Here is a 15720-nt window from a genome sequence, read left to right as displayed (position 1 = left end):
GGGATATTTTTAAAAATGGCAATATTTTTTTTAGATCGTTCTAGGGAAAAAAAAGTTGACGGTCATGATTCCGCCCCATAGCATTACTGTACCACCTCTGTATGTGTGGACTTCCTGGACGTGCCTCAAACGTTCATTATTTCCAGGTCGTCTCCACAGTCTTACTCGACGAGAATCTGGATGAAATCCAAATCTGGATTCGTCTGTAAACAAAACTGTGGCCCAATCATTTGCATCCCAGTTTTGATGTTCTTGACACCACTCTAATCTTCTACCGCGATTGCCTCTCGACAAAGGTGGACATCTAAGTGGCCTTTTGTTGTGGAGATCTGCTTCATGCAGTCGATTTCTGACAGTATTACGACCAATGGTTACCTGGTGCGTCTGCTGCAACACGTTAACCAACTCAGGTGCTGTGATTGTCGGTTGTCTTCTTGCGGTTAAGACCAAAAATCGGTCTTGAACTGCAGTTGTAGCGCGTCCTCGCCCTGGATGTTGTTCGGCTGGACTGCCAGTTTCACGGAAATGCCGCCACAATCGACTGATAACACTTTGGGAGACCCCCAAACGAAGAGCTACATCATTTTGTCGCATGCCACCTTGAAGAAGCCCTACAGCTCTATTCATCTCAGCCAATGGTAAGTGATGGCGTTCCATGTTAAAGCACAATATTTCCAGTTTGATTGCAGTTTGACAGCAAGAACTGCATAGAATGTACAAACTCGACACTTTCAGATTATTCATTTTAGCCGAAAACCTACAGTTTGTAAACAACTTGATAAAAGATTAGTTACCGTTTTTGCAGGCTTTGTTCAACCCATAGAAATCTACAGGGTGGTCGAGTGTACCAATTTAATCGAAATTAAACGACCTCATGCATTTATTTTTATGATATTTAGTATGTTATAAAAATATCCCTAGACTTTTCCGATGTGTGTATTTTGTCTACAATTTGTTAAATTTTATTTTCTATTGTTATATTTTATCTATTAGATATGTGAATTTAATTTTGCTCAAATTGTGTTTCTGTGTATTTATGTTTTTGAATTGTTTCTTTTCTCTTATTCTTTGAAGTGCTATATATACCAGATTTTTTAACAAGCTTTGTCAATAAGATTGTATTTTCTTGGACAATAAAGTATATGTCTATTATATTATATTCATTTTAGAGGACTGTGTAATAAGATGAACTTTTCCAAACTGTTCAAACAATTTTTGGTATATTATCTCAGGTTATATTTAGAGTGTCTTCTCGTGACAATATTTTTGGCTGCTTCTTTGCTTTGCTTCGAATTTTCTATTTCCACCTAATTTTTTACAAAAAGTTTTTTGGAGAATATTTTCAGTCTGCCCTTTTTTTCAATTGGTTAATGTACATATCTGTCTGTCTGTTTTTCCGTTAACCAGATGTCTCCCCCCTACGAACGACAACCCTCAAAAGACGAAACTTGGGCGAGCTAAGGACTAACGAGGTCTTACCTTTTAACGTGTGATTCCTAACACGGGTTGGATGACAGGAAGTGAAACCGCTCTGCGAACCGGTGGTTCGAACCGGTGGTTCGAACCACCGGTTCGCAGAGCGGTTGATTGAATAAGTGAATCAAACCACCCAAGTCAACTCACCATACTCATACAAATGTTATTTTCCTGTCCTTTTTATTGTTTTATTACTGTAATATTCGCTTTTTTCTCCTATAATTACTCGTTATCTTTGGAAGTACTCGAAACATATTTTTTTGCATTCAATTTTATAACATTGAATTTTTTCATCGCTAGAAAGAATTTTTGTTTTATAGATAGTTCTTCTAGTTCTCCAAGTTTGTGATATAGATTTTACTTGATATCTGCCATTCAAGTGGCAGTTACTGGAGTAACACCAAATCGTTTTTTTACCACCTTGATACGTGTTTCGATCCTACGATATATATTGCATTTTTTAACAAACTGTATAAGCTAAAAAAGCAAGGCCGTAAGCCCTTGTGGCACTTCCTTTGATATCGGTAGAGCATCCGATACAACTCCATCCACAACAAATTTTTTAGTATGATTTTTTAGATAGTTTCGTAGGAGTGACTCAGCTTTCCGAGAAAACCCAAAGTAGATAAGTTTATCACACAAAATCACATGATCAATATTGTCGAATGCTTTGCTATAACCCAGAAGTACTAACCAAGTCACATTCTCATCATCTACAGCTTTGAAAAGATCGTCGGTAATTGTGGAACTATGCTATGATATTTATTAATCTGATATTTCCATATCAATTTCACTACTTTAGAATTGTAATTGGTCCCATATCAGAAAGGGCTGTAGGTGAGTTACACTTAACCAGACGCATAACCAATCCATCTTTTCAAAATTTTGGAAATTGGCAACTGGTTATGATGGAGTTTATGAGAATCGTGAATTGATTTATCAAAAAAGAGAAATGAGATTGATCATTTTGAGGTGTATCCGATCTGAACCCAAAGCGTCTTAGGGAGCTTCGAACAATCTCAATGGTGACTGCGGTAAAGTGAAAAGAATATTCAGATTATTTCAAATTAACATAACGATCTAATAAGGACAGTTGGTGAGCAGATCTGATAGGCTGAAGTATGGAATTGAAGTGCTGGTTAATAAGATTGACGTCATTCAGTTTATCAGGAATATCCGTATTTTTATTACTCCTCAGGATATCAAGAGTCCTCATAGTATTTAAAGTTGGAACTATTATTTCGTAAAACGTCCTATCGCACTACATGTATAATTTCTGAATTATTTTTAACTAATCCAATCGGCTATCGCTGTTTTCTTGTATTTACTCAAAACTCGGTTCTTGAGTGAAATAATTATCTTTATAATGTAAGTTGAAATGTATAAAAGTATAAAAATGGGAAGTTAGAAAAACAAAACCTTCCTTTCCCAACAAATTCTTACCAATCCTCACCTATTTTATTTTACTAGATTTGTCAATATCGATAATATTTTATCTAATCCTAATCTGATGTTTTCCTTCATCTATTTTTTCTTGTTTCAGATGAAATGAAAGTTCCTACATCATAATAAAGGATATGACGCACTTCTGTCAAACACAAACAAATTCGCCTGTTTGAGAAAAAATGTAATAAATCAATCGGTTGAAAGAAAATTCATTTTATTTTATTTTATGAATTCGTTGTTGTTTATTCGCCTTTGGTGAAAATTGTCATCGTCAGAAGAATGGATGAGTTTGACGGGCCGGGAAAAATCATAAGGGCCAGGTCTTTGAAGAGGGGCAAAACTGAAGAGAGAATTACCGATCGGGTAAGTTTTGAACTGCAACAGAGTCATTTAATATTTTCTGTTGGTTCTCGAAATTGTTCTCAGATAATGTCTCTCTATCAAAGAGAACATGAAAATTGAAACTGAAATTATGTGTGTACTCGTTTTTCATTGGAATAAAATGTTTCCTTTATCATTATTAAACAGATGATTGAGCTTGAAATTCTTATTTTTAAAATTGTTTTTTACATATATTTTTGAACGTTAATATTGAAGAACCATTGGAGTTGAAACAAAAAACCTACCAGAGAAAAATTTGAAAATGATTCGAAGCTCTTCGATTCTAACTTATCGTCATTGTTCAAATTTACTCAGTTTGGACAGTTCTTTAACAATTTTATGTTATTCACTGGCAAGTGAGCTAGCTGAACAATTTGCGTCCCACTCCACAGTCGATTTTCTGGGAAAGGTACCATCCACTATTTCCACACTGGAATCCACAATGTCGGAAATCACTTTTCGACCACGCCTAGTCAGGCGAATTCTGAAACAGCTCCATATCAACAAGGCGACTGGTTCTGATGAAGTGCTCGTCATCGTACTTAAAAAGTACGCGAATGAACTCGCACCAGTATTTCGCAGACTTTTCAACTGTCTTACAAGAAAAGGGATTTTCCTTCTTGTTGGGAAATTGCTCGCGTTCAGCCTATTCCCAAAAAGGGCAAGAAAAATCTTACAAATAACTATAGACCAGTCGCTTTGCTATCAGTGATATCAAAAATCATGGATAAAGCCGTAAACCACTATGTCCTTAAATGTATGGAAGGCTTCAACATCTTGAGCGATCGTAAATTTGGCTTTCGGAAACAAAGATCAACAGGCGACCTTCTAATGTCACCCGTATTTGGTATAACGCAATCGAGTAACATGGAGAGTCAAGAGCTGTAGCGTTTTATATTTCTAAGGCCTTTGACCGTGTATGGCATGAGAATTTGCTGGCCAAAAATGCTGGCGGATCATTTTTGTGTATAGCTCTTCAGCTGCCTGGAAGAACGTTCGCTGTAATAGACCGTCGACGGATATTTCTCGAATACTTTCACCATCAATGCTGGTGTTCCCCAGGGATCTATATTGTCTTCAATCTTCTTTCTATTGTGTATCAACGACTTATTGGAAAAAAAAAACAAGAATCCAGCATATTACTTTGCTGACGACAGCAATCCATGTCATTCCATTTGGATTCCAAGATATCGGCAGCGGATGTACATCTTTACCGGCAGCAGGAGGTTGCATATCTTAATGAGGATCTAAAAGTAATTCCAAATTGGGGTGAAAGTACCCAGGTTCAATTCAATGCCACAAAAACCCAGCCATCGGTTTTCTCGAAAAAGATAAATGTCTCCGAACTGGATATAATAATGTCAGGTCAAACAATTCCACTTTCCGCTTCGATAAGTTTGTTGGAGGTTAAAATGGACACCAATCATGTCGCTTGAATTGCAAAAGCCGCTTATCAAAAGCTTGGAACACTGTTCCGAACCAGGAAACTGTACACACCTCAGCAACTTTTGATGCTTTATAAAGCTCAGATCAGACCTTCTTTGGAGTATTGTACTCATGTATGAAGCTCCGCCCCCAAACATACCAAGAAGCTACTGGATTTCATTCAGAAAAGAGCCATCCGCCTGATTGGAGACGCAAACATCACTTGCAATCGTGATAGTCTGGAACATCGAAGAAAGGTTGGAGATTCATCACTCTTCTATACATATTTTCACGAAAAGTGTTCAAGTGACTTGGCACATGTGATTTCACCAAGAGCGGTACATATATCAGAAATACACGACGGACTGTGGCTGCTCATAGTCTTGAGGTTCAACTCAGTACACCTCGAAATTCACTGTCCAAGAACTCCAAATAGATTTAATCTTAAGCGATTCAAATCCAATGTGACTCGCTACTTTCGCACAGGCACCGCTTTTAGAGCGCCTTGAGGATTTTCCTGTAGTGCTTTGTTTTTATCCTTAAAAAAAGGTGAAGATTCGCAACTTTCCAGATGCTTGTTATTTAAAAACTTAGTTGCTAACAGTTGATTACTGGAAAGGTTTAGAGATGGATGTTATAACAAAAGAAGATATATTTTCATAGGACGTGGAATAGATAAATTATGGAACAAAAATATATAAGTTGACATTTGACAGTGTAAAGTTTATGTAAAATGATATGTGGCGAGAGAAGTGAAATAATAACACAAAAACGAAAGAATTACAGTCTATACTGTATGTACTCACTCATCTTTAACCTAACTGTTTTTTTTTGGCTTCTATTGGTTTAAGCGCAGTCACTGCGTTTGAATTCTAACCAACTGAAAGAATATTAACGACAACAACAAATGTTGTAATTTTTCCAAATTTAGTTTAAAAACATTCGAATTATTATAATGTTCATGAACGATGAAATTTTGATAAAAAATAGGGACTACAAGTTATTAGCTGTAGAAGTGTAAAAGCCAACACTTGAAAAGCTCATGGGTTTTTGGTATCTTTCAGACTCTCGGATATCAGACGAGTTATTATTTCGATAATTTATCGGGGTCCTCATTATGCAACCATACTGTATACCAATATTCTAGTATTAAAAGTTTAACTATAATGAAATTACTGTGCATGTCATGCTTCCAGCTTTTACCTTGTCTACTGCAAGAGAGGTGGCATGCCTTAAAGACATTAAAATAAATTCAAGATGTAATGTATCATCCTCATTATGCTGAATGCTCTGGTCCGTCGCGTCGCTTCAATGCCGTTGGGTCGATCGCCCGTCCTTGATGACGCGTTCCAAACGATTATAAGTATTGTTGGTTGTCTAATGCATGTTTCTATTGCATCAATTTCAAACACGTATTTCTGTCGAGTCTGTCGAGTGACTATAGTTCACTGAAACGTGATTGTTTACATGGACAAATTGTTTTTTCCTTGTTCATTTTGAAAAAGTTGTATTGGTAATTTTTTCTATCTGTTATAAAAATAATTCGCAAATTAAAAATTTTTTTTTTTGATCGTTTATTTTATTATGATACGATTGCAAAATAAAGAAGCCATGACCTGCTGGATCGAAAAAGGAAATATATTTTTGTAATATTAGGTTGACACCTTCAATTAAAAATATAATTGAAATACACGAATGGATAAGATAATGTAAAAATATGAAAAAACATTAAAAAAGTAGGTAATATTAGGAGCTCTGTTACGCCAGCCACGCAAAGTACGGAAATCGCATTCAGAAAATGCAACAATTAGGTACTTTTTAGGTGCTTTTTAGGAATCATAGTCAAAAATTAGGTGCTCTGTAACTTTCACCGCAAGTCAATACTCAAAGTTGCGTTGCTAGCATTATGTAATGCTAGCAACGCAATGAAAATAATAATGAAATAATGAATGTTAAGAAAACACTATTAGGTGCTATTTTTATATAGCTGAAAATTGTTTTATATAAACATATATTGTAAAATAATAGATAAGGCAAAATTAATTTATGTTGGTATGCCTGGATGGTTTACCTGTATGAGTTACCTTTATAGCATAAATAGGATTAGCTCGCATTAGTCCTTAGTTTTAATCTTCCTCTTTGAAGATGATCACTTGGTGATCGAAACACGTGTCGAGGTGTTAAATATAACGATTTGGTGTTGGGAAAAAACTCCAGTAATATTCATTACTACACCAAAGGTTCCAAACAGTGCATCATATGCTATTTAAGTGCTAAACGGTGAGGATCGTAACATTTTCTAATTAATAAACAATAGCTTACAGTTTCGCTAAACAACAGATTTAAGAATCAGGTCTTTCGAAAACGAGGACGAATGCTCAATCAGGTATAAACTAAGCGTGGTAATAAAGTGCTAATTAGGTGTTTGCTAGACATTAAGATGAAAACGACCGTGAATAAGCGGGAATAAATTCGGGATACCTGATTTGAGACAATAATTAACAATATACAATAAAGTCTTGAAATGCTGGTAAACTCATACATAGACAATCAAAATAAAGTCCTAATTAAGTGCTCACTAGATATTCATTGTAAACCTAGATTCTATAATGCATATGGGGCTCATGGACCTGAAAACCACCATGACTGATATACTGAGTTCCTCAATAAATAATGGCAACAAAATAAAGTGGTAATCAGGTGCTCATCAGATATTTATAGTAAACCTAGATTCCATAATGCCTATGAGGCTTATGGATCTGAAAACCACTATGACTGATGGACTGAGTTTTTATGGTACGTTCCTCAATAAATAAGGGCATGAGAATAAAGTGCTAATTAGGTGCTCATTAGATTTCCATAATTCCTATAGGGCTTATGTACCCGATAACCACCATGGACCCTATAACCACCATGGACCCGATAACCACCATTTGATTCAACATAAGAAATGTGATATATAATCTTAAACAGACTAACGAGAAGATTTCGAATTTTTATTTTTTTACTATAATAATAGCAAATATTTGTCTTCGCAAGTTTTCGGAGCTTCATACATCTTCATCTGTTATGTCGACAAAAAAGATCAGAGCCTCTTTAATGAAAATTGAATTGCCGACAAGAACAGAAGCTCGCACAAGTTTCTCAACTTCTGAGAGTTGTCGTTCGTATGGGGGCGACAGCTGATTAACGGGAAAACAGATTTCAAACAGATTTTTTTTTTCAAAATTTGATTCAAAATCATTTTCGTAGTTCTACTGAAAGAAAACGGAAAAAATTGTTTTCGTGTTATTTAGAAAGAACATTATAAATTCAGTGACCTCCATAAAGAGTTGGAATATCGAGCTGCACTTCTGAAAGAATTTTTGTAACATTGTAAAAAAAATTCTAGACAGTAAGCGAAAGACCGCTAATAAAAAATAATGTGTTTTTAAAATAAGAAAGTTATGACTTTCTTTCCATTTTCATAGAAATAGATTATTTTCAGCTTCCTCAGACGTGCACTAACGAAATGAATCGGACACCAATCCAATGAAGAACATCAACCACGGAAAGTTTGACCGCGAAAGGCAATAGGCATTGTGGAACTCAGGTGTTCCATGAATTTCTAATGAGTACCTAATCAGCACTTTATTCTCATGCCCTTATTTATTGAGGAACATACTGTAAGAACTCAGTCCATCAGGCATAGTGGTTTTCAGATCCATAAGCCCCATAGCCATTATGGAATCTAGGTTTACTATTATTTATCTAGTGAGCACCTAATCAGCACTTTATTATTTTCCCTTATTTATTGAGGAACGTACTATAATAACTCAGTCCATCAGTCATAGTGGTTTTCAGATCCATTAGCCTCATAGGCATTATGGAATCTAGGTTTACTATAAATATCTAGTGAGCACCTAATAAGCACTTTATTCTCTTGCTCTTATTTATTGAGGAACGTACTATAAGAATTCAGTACACCAGTCATGGTGGTTTTCAGGTTCATGAACCCCATAGCAATTATGAAATCTAGGTTTACTAAATATCTAATGAGCACCTAATTAGCACTTTATTTTCTTGGCATTATTTATTGAGAAACGTACTATGAAAACTTAGTATATCAGTCATGGTGGTTTTCAGGTCCATGAGCCCCATATGCATTATAGAATCTAGGTTTACTATGAATATCTAGTGAGCACTCAATTAGCACTTTATTTTGATTGTCTATGTATGAGTTTACCAGCATTTCAAGAATTTATTGTATATTGATAATTTTTTTTCTCAAATCAGTTGTACCAAATTTTTTCCCGCTTATTCACGGTCATTTTCATTTTAATTTCTTGCAAACGCCTAATTAGCACTTTATTACCACGCTTAGTTTATACCTGATTGAGCATTCGTCCTCGTTTTCGAAAGACCTGATCCTTAGATCTGTTGTTTAGCGAAATTGAAAGCTTTTGTTTATTAATTAGAAAATTTTACGATCCTCACCGTTTAGCACTTAATTAGCACCTAATAGTGTTAGTGTTAATTACATAATGCTAGCAACGCAACTTTGAGTATTGAGTTGCGGTGTAAGTTACAGAGCACTTAATTTTGACTGCGGTAGGTACCTAAAAAGTACCTAATTTTGACATTTTGTAAATGCGATTTCTGTACTTTGCGTCGCTGGTGTAACAAAGCTAATATTAGGTTGTTCAAAAAGTTTTGTCCGTTTTAATGTCATGTGTTTTTATAGCTCCACATTTCAATAAATATTTATTCGACTGTGTCGTGGTATATACTACCTACTCGATAAAGAATTTTGTAGTCTATACATAGATGCTGTTTTTTTCTCCAAATTTAATTTTCTCTGCAGCTTATCACTATGTGTTGTCGTTAAGTGATTATCGGTCAATTCTTCTTTACGAATTCAAATTGAGAAAGGAGCTGCCGAAACAGCTCGAAAAATTAACCAGGCATTTGGATAGTGTTAATGAAGGCACTGTTCAACCTTAGTTTGCGAAATTTTGTTCCGGAGATTTTAGCCTCTCCAGAACTGTCGCCAATCGATTACCATCTTTTTAAGCAATTCGATAACTTTCTCATCGGTAGAACCTTCGCCAATCAGGACCAGGCAAAAACTGCCTTAGTCGATTGCATCGAATCCCGAGTACCCAATTTTTATACTGACGGAATTAATCGACTTGTGTTACGTCGGCAAAAATGCACATTCAAATGGCGCTTATTTCGAATAAATTGAATATTAACTATATGATGGAATCGGCCGATACTTGATGAAAATCCATAACTAACGTATTCTAAAAACACTAGCCTAGTGAAAATCACACAATAAAGTGTTTTTAGAATACGTTTGAATATTAACTGACATATTACAGTTTAAAGTAGACTTATAAAAACGGACAAAACTTTTGAAACAGTTTATTACAAGGCGAATTCAAAATAAAAATTATTTTAAAGATAAACAGGTGATAAACTATGAACATTTGGTTGAAATAAGTCATGAAAATATTTAAATTCATAATTGAAAAACTGAAATGAGTTATGAGGCAGGATACAGTATTATTTTTAAACTGTTGCACACAACTTTTTTTGCTTATTTGTCTCTTGACTCAAAAATAATTATGCTCAATCGTATGAAAAATAATACCTTCTGAAAAAAGAATGACAAGACCCTCATTTTTGCTTGAAGCTGAGGGATCTTACTTTTGCTTTTTTATGAAATTTGTTTCAGTAATACATTCTATTCACTGTTCCGTAACAACTGAATCTCCAGCTTTCTTCAACGTCATTTGATATGGTCCAAAAATGTTTCAATTACCAAATTCACAAATACATGCCATGACACGAATCCACTAGTGGGCGAGATTCAAGTCATTCCGTACTCTAAAAATATGACAGATCAGTTGTGATCTGCTAAAAAAGATGATTGAAAATATATCTGTCTGTAACAGATATAGTTTTAATCAATTTTTCAAGCTAGTTTCAGTCTTGCAAGAGAAAAATTGTTTAATGGTATCAAGATTTGAATATAACATTCATATGAAAACTTTGGAATCCTATGAACTGAATAAAAATGAGTTTCCATTCACATTCTTTCATTGGTACAGATATATAAGTTGAATTTAAAATATCATGATTTTTCCATAGATAAATCAAAATATATATCAATCACAAACAAGATTTGATCCAATATTTAATTGCTGTATTACAAGTCATTCCGAAAATGGCGTTTGTGATAAAGAGGTTCATTTTATTGACAGTCATATCATATTTGACAATGCAGTTTTCTCAGTGCAGCTTCTTTTCTGGAGAGACGCAGCTTTCAAAAAATATAAAAATTATGTCGAATTTACCAATATTGATCGCAAGACATTTCAATTAATACAAGATTAGTAGGTACATTTTCATTAAATCTAATTAAGCTGTCTCTTTTAATTTTTCAACTTGTTTTTCATTTTTGAAAAACTCAAACCACTTATTTAAATCTGTCTACCACAAGGCAGAAATATGTTTTTCATACACTCCTTTCACATAATATATATCTTCGAACAGACAGGTAGGCATCAAAAGTTCACAAACCAATTGAGACCCACATTTACCGACCTGTTCCCCAATGTTTACGTCTTCGTTTCACTCCAAATTATTGAGCAGGTCGTATAATAAATTTCCAGCTCGCAAGTCGACTCACATACTTCCATAAGTTTCCTCCATATGAACCTTCTCGGGACTCTAGGAGAAAAATCAATTCCCCGATAGAAGATGACACCTGTTAAGTTGAGGAAGTAAAGTGGGGTTTTAATCATATTCATGTTTCATAAGTTTTATGTGAAAATAATATTATATGAAGTTTTCTTATAGTTACACTCATTTTTTGTAATTTACTTAAAATCAACATATTATATGAGACTATTCAGTGGCCTCAAAGGAATAATAAGACAGTAGAATGATCTGTCAACATATTTTCTGTAACAGTTTCCTTAGGGAAAAAGGAAAAGAGCTACTGGAATGATATGAAAGACTATAGTTTAACAAATTTATAATAAAATTTTACAGGGATTCACCAGGAGAGCTGTTATATTTATATATGATAAAAGGTGATATAAAATTGATCGAAAAATCCCGAATTGATGTTAGTAGTATATCTACTACGTTGATCAAAATAGAAAGTAATAACCTGACAATGAAATATAGGGTCTTTCATTAAGTATTTCATATCTTTAAATTTGAATAAAACATAGTGTATGTGAGATATCGAAATTTTTTATTCGTTTGAAAGACCTATTACCATTATGTTCAGAATATAACTCCGTTGAAATGTCCAACACGGCTTCTCTGGGTGGAACGCATCCGAAACGTCCAATTTTCCATGACTCTGGGGCATACATCGGGCTAAATTTGACCAATGACATGAATTATGTTAGATTTGAGGACCGCTGTAGTTTGTGGCTTATTCGCATACAACTGCGACTTTAGAAAACCCCACAAGAAAAAGTCTAAGGGGGTCAAATCGCACGATCTCGGTGGCCAGTTCACATCACCTCCACCATGCCCTCAAATCGCTCGTGCAAAATATCCAATGTTGCATGAGTTGTGTGGATCATACTGTTGAAACCACATGTCGTGGGTGTCCAGATCATCCAATTCAGGCCAAAAGAAGTTAATCATCGACCTATAGTGCTCGCCGTTGGCCTGGCCAACGTCGTTCTTAAAGAAACATGAACACACCTAACAGTGACTTTTTAGAGATGCATTGAGTGCTCTTGGATCTCATGTGTATTGGTATCGTCCCAAATTCGACAAGTTAAATTTAGTCACGTACCCATTCATCCAGAAATAGGCCTCATCGCTGAAGATGATTTTTCGACGAAAATTAGGGTCAATTGCCAACTGCTACAGGGCCCATTCAGCGAACACACATCGTTATCTATGGTCGTTCACCTTCAGTTTGTGGGTCAGTTGAATTTTGTATGGGTGCAGGCCCAAGTCACGACGCAAAATTCGCCAAGTTGTGGTCTGCGGAAGGCTGAGTTCTTGTGAGCGACGCGAAATAGACCGCCTCGGATTCTCCTGCACACTCTCACAGACAACATCAATTTATTAGGCAGATCGTGCGTTTTTTCGACGTTCGAGTGTTGGTCGATCGTTTACTGAACCAGTAGACTCAAAAATATCCACCACATTGCGATGATGGAAGATTATGGCGACCGTAAAATGGGCTAATACCACGAAGGAAGTTGTATTATATCCGACCGGAGCAGTGCAGGATTCTTCACTGAAATTATTCCTTTAGATGATTTGATTTATAGCCAGTCTTCAAGTATGCCCACTGACTATATGAGAAAAGTTTTCTTTCCTTATACGAGGAATTGGGCAAATTTCGGATATACGGTTGGTTACCTCGTTCACAGGCAGATGGGGCGATGACAAACCTGTTGACTGTTCTCCGATTTAGCCTAGTTCGAGGAATGATACTCTGAAAGAATTTGATTTTCAATTATCGGAAATCATCGATTCATGTTGATGATAGACACTACCTTGCACTGACGAATGGCCAAACAGTCCGAAACCGGTCTGGGAGTGGGTTCCAATAATTGAAAATCTAATTGCGGCAGTAGTATCGCCAACATTATATGCAGGATTAACTTCAGTGAAGAATCCTGCACCACTGAAACCCGTCGGATATAATCCAACGCCCTTCGTGGTATTAGCCAGGGAAGTAGTTGTTTTCTGATAGGTGTCAGTCCATTAACCTACAGTGTAGGGAGTTGAGACTGGCCTTCACGAGTTGTTCCTTTAGATGATTCAATTTTATTTTTCGCACTTGTTGATTACTATATCTGTCTATGGTGATTTGGCAAAACAGTGCCGTGACTGATTACTCATTTATATTTATTATTTTTCAAAAAAAAATTGATGTAACACAACACATTTCAAACTCAGACAAAATACTTTCAATTATTCAAAAACAAACGTTATGTTAATCATTCTCGCTGCCTTTTTCAAAGCGCACGTACCATCTATACGGTACCTGGAGGAAATGAAATACGGTTCTTGCATACACTAGTAGGAACTGAAGCCGAATAGGAAATTGTCTTCGTAACATCTTGCCATCTACATAGGCTATGCCTTTGGCGCTGAATAGTTGAACGTCGAAGAGAGAGGGCTTCTCGGTGCCCCACGTCCAAGTCTCGATTCTTATGACGTACGCAGCAGTAGTTGTTTCTGATACTTCACACCTTGTGTATGGGTATTGAACAATGGTTTTACGTGGTGTACGATATTGAAATTCGAATTCGAGGACTAATGAATAATTTACGGAAATTAACTGCTTTTTCTTTCCAGCCTATTGGAATTCGGTGTAGAAAATGAACCTAAGTGCTGTGTTGAATGTTGAAAACGTGTCTTTTTGTTGAAATTGCACTCTATTAGCATGAATCTGCAACAGGTATGACTCTTGTTATAGTTTTTTTATTTTTGCAGAGTTGCCTACGCATATATTTAGATTGTTGGCATACTTATATGATGGTTCTTTGTCTTTTTCGAACCGATACCTGACAAATTCATCTTATACATATCATTAAATATTTTTTTGTTCACTTCTCTGATACATCATATAAATATTTTCCGAACCAAGGAAGCTTCCACGTACTAAAGGAATAACTGATTACAATACAATACGTAAATTATTTTCCTATTGCAAGTGGGATATTTTATTCATCATACAGTTTGGGGGTTTTCAGGAAGACCTACCAGTTCAAGATATAACAATTTTACTGTTTTTGATTTTTTCCAGTGCAACGCTTACAAGAGATGAACAAAATCAATGCAATAATTGACTTTCATGTTTATCAATTGATACGTCAAAACACCAAACAAGATGTATTAAGCAAAATTTGGTTTCGCGGACCACTACAATGGCAGTGTTCATTTGCACTTTACTACACTAAACATTAATAAATTGGATATAATAGGTGTAAATATTAGGATTGGGTATTACGCTAAAATTTTTGTGTAGTATTTTGAAGAGACATTTCTTTTACGACTGCAAGTTGTACTTTAAAAAATTTGACTGTGATTATTTCACTTATAGAATGAACAATTTATTTTATCCTCTATTTTTCCAATTATCTTCGATCATTATTCAAATAGCAAGTTACACACGCCAGACTATTGATTGTTTTCCGTCACCTCAGTCACCTGATGATATTTAAAATAGTAAATATTTTCAGTTTATAGCTCTTTTCAGTTCTCGCTGCATTATTCCCAGAGGTTTATTCTAAATTTTCAAATTAAATTGAATATAAACGTTAATGCATAAGGCGGCAGCAATACCAATATCATTTATGCCTTGAGAGTCATAAATGATATGCTGAGGCAGGTTTCTATTTAGAAATACGGAACAGTTTAAACCACGAAAATATCTTTCATATATATAACTCAATGGTAAAGTATTTAAGTAACACTTTATTGTGAGAACTGACCAATTTACAAAATCGCAACATGTGTTTCATTATACAATAGCTTCCTCAGGCGTGTTCAACACTATTAATTGCCTAGATATACGGTTTATTTTTGTTCGATTGCCAGTCATTACATATCTATAGAAAATGCGCTTTGGATCAAGTACGTTATGGATTTTTGTTTTTAACTCTGCAGAAGCTATAAATACACAAATACACACAGGTGTATGTGAAATGTCAACAAAATTTCATCTTGAATGACTTTTCTATTTTTAGCCCAATTTTCATAATTTGTTTAACAAATGGAAGAAACCTTATCCCGGATCAATTGACATCGAACACATTTTCTAATAAGACCCTCTTTATACACCTTTTACGAAGAAAAACAAAGTTATGTTATTACTAAAATCTAGATTTGAAACAAATACAGTTTTTAGATGACACCTGTATACAAGCGTGGCTCATTTCCCACACACAGTTTCTTCATTCATTTTGATATCCTGATTTGTTTCAAATTAATGACGTATTGAATTAGGCATTGCGT

At 35.1% G+C, this 15720-nt stretch overlaps 1 protein-coding gene across 5 annotated transcripts in view; it reads left to right on the top strand.

The window, feature by feature from the left end:
- The window catches only part of Wdr62 (WD repeat domain 62), a 172354-nt gene that overhangs the window by 37612 nt on the left and 119022 nt on the right, over positions 1-15720 (top strand). For 3 of the 5 annotated variants that reach the window (XM_074185644.1, XM_074185643.1, XM_074185638.1), the window contains exon 2: positions 3020-3285. In XM_074185644.1, coding sequence (XP_074041745.1) covers positions 3202-3285 — 84 coding nt within the window. In that variant the 5' untranslated portion in view covers positions 3020-3201. Of the gene's footprint in view, positions 1-3019; positions 3286-13924; positions 14162-15720 lie in introns of those variants that run through there. The other 2 variants (XM_074185642.1, XM_074185639.1) reach the window with 1 other exon arrangement.

The sequence above is a fragment of the Leptinotarsa decemlineata genome, unplaced genomic scaffold, assembly GCF_025532065.1.
Source record: "Leptinotarsa decemlineata unplaced genomic scaffold, Ldec_3_MD MMD2_tig00078346_RagTag_RagTag, whole genome shotgun sequence".
Classification (NCBI taxonomy): Eukaryota; Metazoa; Arthropoda; class Insecta; order Coleoptera; family Chrysomelidae; genus Leptinotarsa; species Leptinotarsa decemlineata.
This window is presented reverse-complemented; position numbering and strand designations above follow the sequence as displayed.